The 14,871-nt window shown below is 49.5% G+C and overlaps 1 protein-coding gene across 3 annotated transcripts in view; it reads left to right on the top strand.

Moving 5' to 3' along the window:
- ARHGAP22 (Rho GTPase activating protein 22) overlaps positions 1-14,871 on the top strand; it is a 206,275-nt gene that overhangs the window by 57,447 nt on the left and 133,957 nt on the right. For all 3 annotated transcript variants that reach the window (XM_011990940.1, XM_011990941.1, XM_011990939.1), the window contains exon 2: positions 10,227-10,426. In XM_011990940.1, coding sequence (XP_011846330.1) covers positions 10,227-10,426 — 200 coding nt within the window. The remainder of the gene's footprint in view (positions 1-10,226; positions 10,427-14,871) is intronic.

Genomic DNA, 14,871 nt, shown 5'->3' with positions numbered 1-14,871 from the left:
ATATATAAACAAGTTTTTAAAAGTAGGGGCACTCAAGAACCATTAGGTAATAAATCATCTGATGCTCATGCAGAATTCCCAGGACAGTGTGGGACCCTGAAGGAGGTCCCCTTTGGCCTTGGCGGCAAATCGCATTAACTTTATGAAACCATCTCTTCCCACCCCTCCAGAGTGCCTCTTCCAATACCTCATCTCTCTCTCCTCAATCAGTCTGTTGGCCTCAATACTTACCCTTTAAATCAATTCAGCTCTGAGATCCATCTTGCTCTTTTCCCAGCCCGGCTTTAAAATCTCATTGACTTTTATAAATCAATTGCGTTTTAGCTCTCCTGTCCTGCAGCCACTTCTCCATGCTCTAGGGGCTGCACTCACAGAGCTGCAGATAGGAAATATCCCTGGCCTGCTGCAGGGCGCCTCACCCCAGGGAGCATCTCCAGAGCTGAGAGCCCAGCAGCTGCCCAAAGGCACACAAAGGCTGCCACAGTTTATTCAAAAGGCCCTGAAAACAATTGAATATGTTCAGTGGGGATCTCCAAACCAAAGCAGACCCTGAGATAGTGATTCACATGCAGTAATCCATTAACGAGACCCTCAGGGGACACAGTTGGGGGGTGGGGGAGGGGATCTGAAAGCAGGACATGAGCGAGGTCCTGTTACCCTTTCAGGTGTAACAGGAAAGGGAGGTCTCAGCCCAAGCCCCCAACTGAAGTGTGAAGTACACTCCTGTACCTAGCTAGAAATAAGGTTGATTAGGGATTTTCAAGCTCCTAGGTTGGGGGTGGGGGGGGTGTTGGATGATATAAACTCCTAGGCACTCCCAGCCCTCCCAGTACATGGGCAAAACAGGCTCCAGTAGCCCAAGGCCAGTCTTCCAAAACCTGCCAGCAATCCTGAGAAACCACCACCCACCCCTGGGAAGACTGTTGGAAGGACAGCACAGTTGGGGGTGGGGAGGGGAATAGACACAGGAAAAGGGATCCAAGAGAATTTGGGCAGAGCTCCGTCATGATCCATGTGATCTCAGAGAGCAATGTCTGAGCTTTGGCAGCTGCCAGGTGCTCTGTCAGTGCAGGGCTGGGCCCATGAGTGATCCACACACCCTACTGAGCCCCTGGTTGGCAAGAGAGAGACAGGATGGAGGAGGCAGGCTGGAGTCCCAGGCTCACCCAAGCAGCTCACCTGCAGAGAGAGAACAGCGTGCTCACTCACAGTTCCCTGATGGTGGTCCCATGGAAGGACCACAGATGGGCTTGGTCCAGGCTTCCACCAGCATCCTGGCCTGTTTGTTGTCAGCTGATCAGTGTTAGTCTCTCCCACTAACTCGGGAGCTCCATGCAGGCAGAGGCTCTGTCCTTCTTGCTTGTTGTGGTCCAGAGCCTAGTGTGATGCTTGTCTCAGATAAATACTCATAAGCATGTATCAAATAATGATCCTTTAATTGCTATTTTAGATGTCCTGTAAGGGGATCCAGCTCCACTCCAAAAGAGCTCTTTCATTTAAAACTTTTAATTGTAATTTATATAATCAAAAAATTCATTCCCTTCATGAAATGTACAATATAACAGCTCCAGGCTTCCCTTTAGGAACATTATCACCGTTCTAGGCGGGATGTGTTCCTTCCAGACCTAACTGTGTACGATCACCAGCACCCACTGAGAATACATTGAAATGTCTTTTGTTTAGGATTTTTGTTTTTCTTTCCTTTTTATTTAAAGTGGTTCCTCCATATCCACAGTATCATGTCTGTAGTTTCAGTTACCCATGGACACCCACAGTCCAGAAATAAACAATTCAAAAGTTTTAAATTGTATGCTGTTCTGAGTAGCATGGTGGACTCTCCCGCTGTCCCACTCTGTCTTGCCCAGCACATGAATCCTCCCTTTGTCCAGCGTCTCCATACTGTCTAAGCTACCTGCCTGTTGTCACTTAGTAGCCATCTCAGCTATCAGATGCACTGTTGCTGTATCACAGTGCTTGTCTTCCAGTAACCCTTACTTAATAACGGTTCCAGAGCACAAGAGTGTGGTGCCAATTTATTAATTAAATTTTGTCATAGATATGTATGTACAGGAAAAACTGTATACAGGGTTCAGTACTACCTGCAGTTCCAGGCATCCCCGAGGGGTCTGGAACATCCACTGGGGGTCTAAGAACATATCCCCCCTTGGATAAGGGGAGACTATTGTAGTTTTGTATTTTGCATGTTGTTCCGCAACTTACTTTCTTCCATTTCTATAATATAATTGAAGTAAATGCTGAGGTAAAGCAGGAAGGAGAAATGGAGCAGTGGGGGATAGTTTCTAAAGAGTGGTAAGAGAGGCGTTGTTGAAAAAGTGATGTTTCAGTAAAGAGTGAAGGGGCTGAGAGAGGAACCCTAGGGCATCCAGGAGGGCCCAGTGAGCAGAGGGCATATGGCAGGTATAGAGCCAGATGCTGGGCACATGTCTGCAGGAACAGCAGGGGACAGTGCGGCCAGGACAGGAGAGGACAGAGGAGGCCGAGAGGCCATGTGGCCGGTCCCCAGGACCCTCATAGGCCATAGTGTCGGATCTGACTGTTGCTCTGAGTGAGCTCAGAAGCCTGCAGGGTTTTCATAGGGAGCAACATGATCTAAGTCCCACGCTTAAGAACTCTTGCTGCCTGCCCTGTTTTGAAGAGGCTGCAGCAGTAACTCAGGTGAGAAACAAAGCAGCTGGGAGCAAGGAAGGTCTGAGGATGGGGTATTCACTGGCTGAGATTATTTCTCTTACGCTCTGAGAAATAAGTGAAACTATTCAGGTCACCCACCTAGCCCTAGCTCTGGCCGTCACAGGCTCTTGTGCAAGTCCATCCCTTCCATTGCCCACCCACCCCAGCCCCACCCTGCCCATGCGCTGAGTTTCTTCTTTCTCTCATCTCACCCCAAGAGGAAGCCATACCCCCATGTCCACCTCCAGCGTTACCAGGATGGCCAGGCCAGAGTCATGCAGCAAGCGCAAAGTCTACCATCCTCAGTGACTGGGAAGGCGTGCAGCCCACTTCCTCCCTCACAGGCCAGATGGCGGGGCTCAGCGCGACCTGCACAGTCTGGACCAGGCCACCCAAGGGTTTATGGGCACCCTGGCACAGATGCAGGTCAGGGCAGCAGCAATATAGAGGCATGGGATGGGGACATTGTCAGAATGAGCACAAGGAGGGTTATGGTGAACAGGTAGGCTCTCTAATCCCAGCAGGTAGGGCCACAGCTGGTGAGGCACTTCGGAGCAGAGGAAGGCCTCATTCCTGCTACAGAGCACCTCCTTGCCCCCTGCCACAGCCGAGGAGAGTGTCTTGCCATCTCATGCTAACCTCCAACCACCTGAGCTCAGGCTCCATGTCCTGTCACCTCCCAGGAAGCTTCCTCTTGACTCATCACCCCACCCGACCCTCACCCACAGCCTCCACCTCTGCCAGTCCAAATGCACTTAAACCGGCTCAGGTCCCTACCATTCTAGCAAGGGGCACCCTGCCCCACCATGCCACCCTCCCCTCCAGCACACTCCCCGCTTCTCTCCTGCTTGCAGGGAACATTCCTGAAAGAGTTCTCCGGGCTCCTTTGCTGTACTCCCCCCCCGTCATCCCTACTCTCTCTCCGTAAAGTGGCCCTTGTGTACCCTCACCTCTCCACCCAAGACACTGTGACCTTAACTCTCTTCCCTTGGCGTGGTTTACCTGCTTTTGAAAATTTTGTTTATAATTGACACACAATATTGTACATGCCTGTGGGGTGCAGTGTGGAGGGAGCTACACAGAGGAAAATCCTGTGCTGCGGAAGGGTGGCGATTGCCAGGCTGGGGCTGGATTTTCCTCTGTGCGTAGTAAATATCATAACTACTTCTGTGAAGGGTAAGATTTTTTAGAACTCTGTGTAGGAAGATCTGTGTGTAGCTCCCTTAGTAGCTGCATATCTATTTTGGAGAATCTTGTGGAAGGCAGGAGCTAAGAGTCAGGAAGTAGCCCAGGCAAGGGATGGTTATATACAAATGGGTTCAGTAAAGGGGAGATGAAAAGAAGGCAGAATGCACAGAGAAAATCTTCAGATTTGGAAACTAAGGGACTCTAGGGCTTGATGGGGAGGGATTTGTCTGAACATGTCCAAGCTGTTAAGTCTGGTTGGTTGTGGAGCCCTGAATGAGAATGGGGAGGAGGAGTGGGCTGGGGAGAGACATGTTGAATTTGGACATAGGCCCAGATAACCATGAGACATTTCTCTGGAGTGTCCTGCAGATGGTTTGACACATGAATCTGAAGCTCCTGAGTAAGATCCGGGCAGAAATAACGCCCTGGGATTCATAACGAAATAGAGACAGCTGGGACAACCCTGAGCAACAGCAGGATTTGGGAGGATGGAGGAAGTTGAGGCCAGAAGCAGGCTGGGGAGGCGGAAAGAAACTTGGGCAAAAACACTGGTATTTGGGCTCTGCAGAGAGGGAGGAAGGAAGAGCTTCCAGAACAGAGAGTGATTAACAGTGTCTGAGCCACCACAGGGCACTGGAGGATGAGACCCTGAGATCCAATTCAGGTTGGATTTGGTCAGAGCAATATCAGGAGAGGCCAAAATCTCCAAATGCAAGGAGTTGGTGGGGACTGCCGGGTGAGGAAGGAGAGGCAGGTGTGTGGGCCACCCTCTCAAGATGTGCCTGTCAGCAAGAGGAGGTGGCAGTGGCCCCTCGGTACATGCACTCATGTGAGCCAAGAGATTGCAAGTGCCAGGCTAGTTTCTTCCTCCCAAGCCTGAGCCCCACCTCCCCTGAGGTCATCCCACACTCTAGTATCCTTTGAGGCCCGGCCTGGGGGCTCCCTCTGCAGGGGTGGAGGGACTTCAGCAGAGGTCTACAGCAGAAGGGTGGGCACCTCAGGGTCAGCATCCACAGCCTTTTCCTGCCCCACAGGCCTGTGCTCTTTCATCCCTATGTGGTGGTTGTGATTTACTTCCCCTGCCAGACTGGGGGACCCCACGGGGAACACCATCAAGTCAATTGGGCTCTGTACCTGGAGGAGCTCCATAGATTTGGAATAAATGGATGAGTGAATGGATGGTCCTTCGTGTGCGTGGAAGAGCCACCTTTGGGGAGGTTGGAGAGCGAAGGGCACCCTCCTCCTTCCTGGGTCCTGAGCTTGCCTGGGGCCTGCTCCTGGGGCCCCTCCAGAAACTTGGATCCGTTCTGGAGACTTAGAATGCCAGAGCTGTTTGACTTGAGGCCTGGTTTAAATACTAACAGGACCAAATAAATTGATTAAAGGAAGTGCTGATGACAGGAACAGTGGTTATTAATAAATCATAGCAATGATTATTTTCCTTTCGAGAAGCTCCATCAGCCTAATATGATTGATCAGCTGGGGAAAATCCCAGGCTGGTTTGGCAACTTCAGTAGCATCTGCAGTAAGTGCCTCCCTGTCAGAGGGGCTGGAGCCAGCCTTTCCTCTCCTCCAGGGTGGGGCAGGTGGGACCCTCGAGGATGCCTGCATCTGCTGAAATAGAGACCACCCAGAGCTTACTGCCTACCGGCTCCCTTGCCCCAGTGAACATGGCCCCCTGTAGCTGCTCCCTCCTTACCTGAAGCTCTCAGGAGGTCTGATGCCTGGGCCTTGGGCATCAGGGCACAGAATGTGCCCACCTTCTTTGTCTTGCCACATTGACTACAGGCCAGTCCTGCAGTCAGCCACATATTGATAGCACAAGGTCCTGCTCTTGGCCAGGCTCAGCATCCATGGTCCTATGCACAGGGAGCTCACCCTTCTTGGGGCAGGCATGGCTGGACAGAGAGCACCTCACAGACATTGTCCACCGCCGGGACAGAGGGTGCAGCAGCGCTCAGAGGAGTTGGACTGTGCTGATAAGTCACCGAGTTTTTTTTTTTTGAGCTCCTAACGTGCGACAGCCCTGCACAGGATGCTATGGGGGATGCGGAAGGAAGAGCAGGTGCATTTAATGAGCCAGCTTCAGGCCCTGTCATAATAGAAGACAAGAGACAGAATCAGGGATGTAGCTCTAGAACATTCCATGACTTCAGTCCCTCTTGAAGACCCCAAAGAGTGCTCTGCAAATATCTGTGGAAGGACAAAAGGTTCTCCATAGCCCTTGAAGATTCTGTGATAAGAGATAAAGGAAAATTCAAGAATAGACAGTGGAGGCCTGAGCCAACCCACCTGCTCCAGAGACTCCTCACCGCCAGGGGAAACAACATCTGTCGAGTCTCATGGTAGGAATCTCACGTAATTAAACAACAAAAGCCCAGGCACTGGTGACCTAATTTGGCCAGCAATTCTCAACTCATTAAAGGAATTTTAAAGATGAGCAAGTTGAGACCCAGATAAGAAAACTCAGTAACCAGAGGGGCACACCTGTCCCTGTCCTCCTCAGTCCCCTGGCCAGGCTCCACTCAAGCCCAGCAGTCCTGATAATCCTTGTCAGCTCCACCTCACAGGGCCCAATGCAGCCCCCACCCTGGAAAGGGACTGGTGAGTGCTGCTGAATCCAGCCCTGCTCAGCCCTTCACTGGCTTGAGATGGAGAAGGGGAGGGGGCAGCCCTGGAGCAGAAAGGCCCCTTCTGATGCTGTTCTGGCACTTCTGACACAACCCCACCTGTCTCATCAGAGGCTCAGCTCACCCTCATCTGGGCAGGGTGGTTTCTTCCAAGTCTTTGTCCTCCACACAGGGCTGCTGAGGTTGCAGAGCAGCCAGGGCTGTGCAGCACAGATGCAGGATAGGGTGCTACAAGTGTCTGGAAATACAGGTGTCTGGAAATTCCAGGCTGTAGGAAGACTTGCAGGAAAGGACTGGGGCTCCTGTGGAGAGAAAAAGGGGGCCCGGTAGCTCTGGGCCTCCAGGACTCCGGGTTTTTATGCCACTGAGTTTGACCTGGTGCTCCTCCTGCTGTGGGCAATCAGCTAAATAGGCAAAGGGAGTGAGCAGATGTCTCATACAATTAGTAAAAGCCGATGCAAAGATGTTCCAGCTGATTAATCAGAACAGCTAAGATAATAACTACGTGTCATTTTATACCTACTAAATTATGGAGTAGGAAAGCTCAAATTATACTATTTCATGTTGGTGGTGATGGGGAAAGTGGCACACTGGCATAATTGTGTGGTGGAATATAGCCACACGCCATCTCTAGAAGGCAGTGTGTAGTGGCATTTAAAGGGCCAGGGCCCAGAGAGCGGTCCATTCTCTGCTCTGTGACCTCGCTGCTGGGAGCCCAGCTTTAGGACACAAATTCTGCATGGAGACATCCACTGCACCATCTCCATTATCCTAATCCTCATCACCATAGTAACCCGTTGCTAGGCACCCGTACATCTAAGCACTCTGCAGTTATGGTGTCTCCCCTTTGCCAGCTTGTCCTGCTGGGTGAGGTGTTGTCATCTCATATGGGCCCAGTTTTCTGACTGGAAAACTGAGGCACAGAGGGTTCACAGAGCTGGCAGTGATGCAAACCAAGCCTTAGTCCAAAGCCTGTATTTCTTCAGTTGGGTTCCAACATCTTTTTAATTAAATACCTCACATTGAGGAGAATGCCAATACCCATCAATGTGAAAATCTAAAGGCAATGTGTGGTGTGTCCATTTGCAGGGATAGTAACCAGTCATAGAAATAAAGGAGGGAAGCACACTCTAAATCCACATGAACAAGCGTGGGGATCAACCCCACAGAGGGGAGGGAACAAAAGTGCCGATCATTCTGAAACACAGATAAGGTGAAGCTCAAGCCCAGGTTCAGGGCACTGTTGGGCTTCAGAGGGGGCTGTTTTCCTTGAAAGGCCTGGGCCATGTGATCCACATTCAGCTCCCTGAATTGCCTTCCCTTTAGTCTCTGGAAAAAAAACACTGTCCTGAGGAATCACCAATCCAGCTTCAGTGGGCAGGAGCAAGCATGCAAACAACCCACTTCCTCTCTGGGCCAAAACACAGCCAAGGCAAGGCTAGAGCATTCAACCCTAACCTCTCCAGCAGCAGAGGGATGGCAACAGGGAATCAAGGCAGAGTGGGTGAGGACGTAGACGGTCTGACACCAGGCTGGCTAGTGGTACCCATAGATCTATTTCACAGCTACTTGGGTGCCAGAGAGAAGAGATGAGGCCTCCCATGAATGCCGCTGTTGTCCATGAGCCAACCCCTTCCAGAGCAGGGGCCCATGTAAAAGTGATGGATTCAGTATTATACCCCAGGCTCTATGACACTTGAGGTGAAGGTGTGAACACCAGTGTTGGGGTGATTGGACTCAACACCAGGCCGTGGGGGCTACGAAGTCCGGCAGAGTCAAAGGAATGAGAAAAGACAAGTTGAGAGAGAAAGTGGGACCAGGGGGCCAACGCTAGTATGGAGGCTGTGAAGGCCCAGAACTCTGGGAGCCCACACTATTTATTGCTGATCAAACAAAGAAACAGGTGGTAAGGAGGTGGGGGTTGAAAGGAAGCAGTATATCAAGTGAATGAGCTACAACTGTGATGGTTTAGCATTTTCTTTGAAACATATGGCTACTTGAGATAATGGGAGTGCTAGAAGCAAGGAGCCAGCAAGTCTAGACATATTGCAAAGGCCACAAGGGGTTTTAGACCCTGGACCCTGGACATGTTGCAAGCCCTGCCTCAGCTTCTCTCCCAACACTCAGCTTTTCTCCCAACACACCAGGCTATAATGTGTCCTTAGACACTGCCTGAGTGCTATGTAATATTTAATGTGGTTAAGATACAAAAAATACCTAACAATAAGGATGACCCTAAGTATCCAGTGATATTTGACCACCATGACTTATGTCTATTCCCTGCCCCCCACAGTGATGAGGACATGCATGTAGAACTAGGTAAGACATCATCTCCTCCAGTCCCCACCCTTCAGTTCAGAGTGGCAGAAAAGCAATCACACAGATAATCACCAGCCATGGGCCACCTGTCCTGGTAGGGGAGGGAGTGACTATTTGTAGGAGATTCAGAAGGAAGGCTCCATGGAGGATGTGTCCTTTGAGTTGGCTCTTGAAGGATGTGTAGAAGCTCACCATGTGGCTAATGCCAGGGTATGGATGGGAGAGGGATGGAAGAAAAGTCCAGGCTAGTGGGAACATGTGGGCAGAAGTAGGCCAGGCTTAGAGAACTGCAGTCACTAGTGTAGTGGGAAGAGCTTACACACACACATACACAGAATCACAGATACAGTGCAAGAACTGTAGGTCACAGGCACTGTGCTTTCCAATCACAAGTTAGGATCCATGGTCTAAGAATTACAGGTGTGATTACATTTGAAGTCAGAATTATTTCTCCAGAGTTCAAGATGGCCCCTCCTACTGATCACTGTGGCAATGGCCTTGATACTGGCCAGAGAGAGGAGAGGAGCTTCCCTGGGGACAGGGGAGAGTGAAGGAGGGGGACAGAAGGGGAAGGGGTAGGGGCAGAGGGGACAAGAATTCAGTCGTCCCTGTGAAGGGCAGCACCAACCTTGGCAGGGTGTGGCTCAACACCATCAACCAGAAGGACCTGCAGGGCTCACGGGTGCTCAGAAACTCTGGGGTAGGAGTGCTGGCCCCTCTGCCCTCCCAGTCAGCCACCAACAAGCCACAGCAAACAGCTGAAGCAGAGGTCCCACTTTGGGATGGTCCCAGAGAACAAATACAAAGGCTTTGGGGGGTCTGATGCCTCCACAGGAGAGGGAGTAAGCAGAAGCCAGATCTGGGTGGGGCCAGCTCCCTCTGGACCTGAGCAACAAGAATCCTGCTAGACTGTGAGCTCCACGAGGATACAGATGTTTATCTGTTTTTCATTTCACTACTTTGTCCCCTGGAAAACTGGAACGGTTCTGTGCACATAGTAAGAAATCAATAAACAATGGCTGAATGAATAAATTAATCATTGAACAAATGAACGAGTGGATGGATGAATCCATGGATTCATGGATGGATGCATGGATGGATACATGGATGCATGGATGAACAAACCTAGAGGAATGAAGAACCCAGGATCCCAGCGACAGAGCAGAAACTAACCAGGTGGGCAGGCTGTACCCCTACCCCAGGGGGATCACTGCGGGCTGCTGCACAGATGCTCCAACCCATGCCCCTTCAATGCCAAGGGGAAGTAGGCCCAGCTGCTCACATCCTGCTGGCCTGGGCTCCCATGCTTCAGTCACGAGGCAGCTAGGACACTGGGATGGGGGCAGGACTGATAGCAGGCACGCTGCCTTCATGCTCATTGTGTGTGTCCTTGGCTTTCAGCCCGCTCCAAGAGCCTGGTGATGGGGGAGCAGAGCCGGAGCCCCGGGCGGATGCCATGCCCTCACAGGCTGGGCCCCGTGCTGAAGGCGGGCTGGCTGAAGAAGCAGAGGAGCATCATGAAGAACTGGCAGCAGCGCTGGTTTGTGCTGCGTGGGGATCAGCTTTTCTACTACAAGGACAAAGATGAGATCAAGCCCCAGGTGAGAAGTGCATGTGCGGTCTGCCGTGGGCATCACAGCAGGGCTCCACAAGAGGGAAGACCATGCCCAGGAGAAGGGAGGAAGGCACAGAGTCACTGACTCCATCACAGTGATGTTTTGCCAGGATTTCCAAAGTAATTTTCATTCTTATCCCCCATGTTCCTGGTATCACAGGCTGTTTTACTGGAACATGTCCACAACTTCTGCAATGAAAATGTTTCCTTAAAATGTTGATAGAGAACGTCCCTGCCCAACTTAAGAAAACAACTCTTCCATGTCTTTTTGGCCCCTTCATGCTTCCAAGAAAGATGTACATGCACACATTTCATTACTTCTATCTTGCAGGAAAATGGATCACCAGACACATCTAGCCTCAAACTGGAACCTGGCTCACTCTGAAGCCCTTGTGCCTATCCCACATAGGGTTTCTGTGTCTAGAACTGTGAGACCTACATTTTAAGCAGGTGCTTTAAATGTCTGCCTTTCTATCCAAATTGCACTAAGTTTACTCCCTCAGAGCAGCTAGTAGCCCCACCCACCACAGTGTAGCCTCGTCACACAACAGCCCATGCAAACATCGTAATAAGATACTCTGTGTGCTGCCATCCAAGACACTTGAGCCAGAAGCACTTGGGCAATCCAGTCCCTGTGATGGGTTTCAGAGAGAGAAAGGGTATCTCTTGGGCAGAAAATGCGAATGAACCTTAAAGGACTTGTCCCAAAAGCTGCTCCTAGTCACGGGTCCAAGTCAGAGTTGGCAGATCCCCTTGTTTGGGGTCACAGGTCACAGAATCTTGCTGGGAAGGGGCCTGGTTCACATCCCAGCCATCCCCACAGTGTGGGGGCAGAGAGGGGACTCTGGGATGGGCAAGGAGTGAAGGGGGAGCTGGGCATGAGAAAATGTCCCTTTCTCTCCTCTTTCAGTTCTTCTGAGCATGTCAAGGATGAAGTGTCAACCCTGTGAGCCTACCTTTGACACTTCTCAAACACTTGGATCCTCCTTTTAAACAAAATATGGGGGCGTGGGGGTGAAAGGGGAACAGGCCTCATCTTACTTAGAGCCTTCAGTGCAACAGGAACTGACTGCTCATGAATAACTTTCTGCCTTCATTCTGTTCATTCCAATAGCTACCTCTATGGAAAGTAATTCTGGTTCCCACTTGTGGTAGAGATATCAGTTTTCCTTTCTAAAATACTGTGTATTGACATTAAAACCAAAAAGTGTTTCACAGCAACGTGAATGCGCTTAATGGCACTTACCTATATACTTAAAGGTGGTTCAAATAGTAGACTTTGTGTTACACATACATTACCACAATAAAAATAAATTAATTAGAAGACTGCTTCAGGAAAACTTTTACACAAACAATAGCACAGATGAAACATGAGTATGACAAAAATCAAGAAGATGGATTCAGAAAACCCCTATGTTGTCCAGCCTTCTTGACTGTATGAGAAAGGAGAACTCTGAGCAGTTAAGTGAGCCGGATAGGAACTCTGGAATCAGCTAGATCTGAACGAGACCTAGTATGCCAGCTGTGCAGTGTGAACAAAAGTTTTCTGAAATGGAACATGGAGGAAAGAGACTTTATTCCAGTGAACAGTTTGCAAACTGGGGACACGCAGCTTCCCTGTAAAAGGTGAAGGTGTGTTCCAGAAAACATAAGGGAGGGTTTTATAGCAAACATGCCAGCCCAGGTTCCCAATCAGGTCTGTTTATGCAAATGAAGAATTCAGACTCATTTAGTTCTGAGGATTGATACAGCCGAGCACTGGAAGGTGAGTTCTGATTGGTTGGTTCAGGTGAACTCTGATTGGCTGGTTCAGGTGAGCTCTGAAAGTCCCAAAATTAAACAGGAGTCTGGTCTTTAGGGGAAGGCAGAGTACGTGTGTGATCCCTAGTCATCCAATGTCCACTTGGCCCTATTTTAAATTTAGGCCCAGTTAGCCCCTGGGGACTCATCTTGAAGGATTGGCTGTTTCAGGTTCACATTTGTTTACAATGGCTTGGAGGGGGTCCATTTTTTTTTTTTTTACTTTAGATTGTATCAATTGTAAAATGGAGACAATATTACCTCCATCACAGGGATGAGCTGGGGTTAAATTGTATAACATACACATAACTGGGTACAAATCCTAACACACTGGATACTCAAATCTGAGCCCACAAGCCCACCCAGCCCTGCCCTCACCTGGCCCCCAACTGCTCCCCAGGCTCACCCCTAGGCTGGGCACCATGCTTCTGGTTCCCCACAGTCATTTCCTTCTGGCCTCCCAGTTTTGTAGACCAGCCTTGGCCCTTCAACAGTGTCTTGGCTTTCCTGGCTGACCTGTTGGTGACCTGTCACTCTGATTACTGTGAACAGAGTTGCCAGAGTTGCCCCCAGCCTTTCAGAGCCCTGCCTGGAGCCTTACTGTCACCCTCCTCCTGGCCAGGCCCACAGCACTGTCTCCTGGGAGCAGGATTTGTGATGCTGGGAGAGCCTGGGTTCTCATGACCCTGAGGCCACCCAGGCCACACATGGACAGAGCCTCCTCTGCCACAGGCGTCCCCACGTATTCCTTATAGTGGGCCTTGAGGTGGCCCTGGGAGCCCTCACCCATCAACTAGCTCCATAAGGAACTTCTCTCTCCTGAAATTTCTGAGCCAGACACTCCTCTCCCTCCCCTGCCACGTTTTCCAGACCTCCGCATCCTCTGGTGGAAGCAACTAATAAAACGGAGGCATGGACATCCACAGTCAACAGCCTGCACACAATAGCAGCCCTCAAGCCCAATCCAAACTGGACCAGGGCATTTATTGTCAGGGAGCACGCTGGATCATGAGAGGGGTCAGTGTCTCCCAGCAGGTGCCAGCATTTGCCCTCAGAGCTCTTGTGACCTTTCTGGGTCTGGCTGGCACTCACTCCCAATGCCTCTTGGGACATTAAAACTTCTCCCCATTTCCCCCAACAAAGCCTGGCTTCTATGGCACCCCACTGCCCAGGTTCCCAATCTCAAGGCAAATGTCGGTCAATGTTGATTCATTCAGCTTATCAGTATGATCTCAAACTTGCACAGCTGCCGGCAAAATAGCCTCACAAATTTCTGTTTAATTGCATGAACTGCATGTAATAGACTAATTCTCAATATCTGGTTCCTGGAAAAATATGCTCTGCTCACTGTTCTCAGTGACAGGGGGCCCAGGCGGTCAGCACGCCCCTGTAGGACGGGCTGCACCAGCAGATGTAACTGTCGGGAAGAGGGATATCCAGCCACACTTGATGCTGCGCAGAGCTCACAACACAGGAGGAGAATCACTCCCAGCCCACATTCCTTGTTCTCTCTCCAAAGCCCTATCTCTTCCCCTCTCCCCATCTTGCTGGCAGGAGGGTCAGCAGAGGACAGAGAGCATACAGACAAGACAGTTCAAGACGGAGAAAGAGGAAGCAGTTTGTGCAAGCTCAGATGGAAAGATCAGGCAAAGGCATGTCACAGCAGAGCCTGAAAGTGCGCCCTTGTTCCTCCAGCTTTTCCCAGCACCTGTCCCTGAGGGTTTCCAGCAGACAGATCCCACAGTTTCACAAGTAAAGGCTTCCAGGTTTTTTAAACCTTAGTGATTTTAGCTTGTGCTTGGAATGTTGAGTCATGAAAACTCCTGCCACATTCTTTGTTGATCAGCCTGGTCTATTTCCACTGTTGGGAACTCACTTTAAGTCTAGTTATCTTGGTCCTTTATTTGTTGTGGGTTTCTTGGCTTTGTATAGAAATGGAACAGAATAGACATGGAAAGTATAACTTCCAAAACCTAAGACCAAAAAAAAAGTAAAAAATTAAATGTGATCAATTGAGCAAATGGGACAAAATGGGGGAAAGGAAAAAAAAAAGAGAGAGAAAGACAAGTAAAAAACAAATAAATAAGAGAGCAAAAGAAGGTACAAACATTTTGTTTCTCATAATAAACATGAATAGGTTAGATTCATCTATCCCTTAAAATAGAAAGTGTGAACTGGGTCTAATAAAGAGAGAGGAATAAACAAAAAGATTAAAAAGCAAAAGAATAAAAAAAAAGGTAAGAAAGTAAATGTGAGCAAAAAGAAAGCACATTTAGTGACATCAAATAAAGTAGAATTCAAGATGCTAAGAAAAAAGGGGAACAGAGAGATATAGTTCCCAATATAGATAACCTACTGAGAAAAGAGAGCAGCTGTGAACTTTACTGCTCCTAATGACACAGCTTTGAGGAAGACATAAACAAAGAACACTCATTGTTTTCCCTTAAAAAAAACAAACTTTTTCAAAAAAATGAAATCAGAGATCCATTCACCGTCAATAATGCTAAAGCAAAAAAGACAAGTTAATAACAAAATGACATTGAGGAGAGTGTGCAGGCATGAGAGAGCAAGGATCACACACACACAAACACACACACACACACACACACACACACACTGCGTAATACCTCT

This window comes from Mandrillus leucophaeus, unplaced genomic scaffold (genome assembly GCF_000951045.1).
Source record: "Mandrillus leucophaeus isolate KB7577 unplaced genomic scaffold, Mleu.le_1.0 Scaffold388, whole genome shotgun sequence".
In the NCBI taxonomy this organism is placed as follows: Eukaryota; Metazoa; Chordata; class Mammalia; order Primates; family Cercopithecidae; genus Mandrillus; species Mandrillus leucophaeus.
The sequence above is the reverse complement of the archived record's forward strand: the minus strand, read 5'-3'. Positions and strand labels throughout refer to the sequence as shown.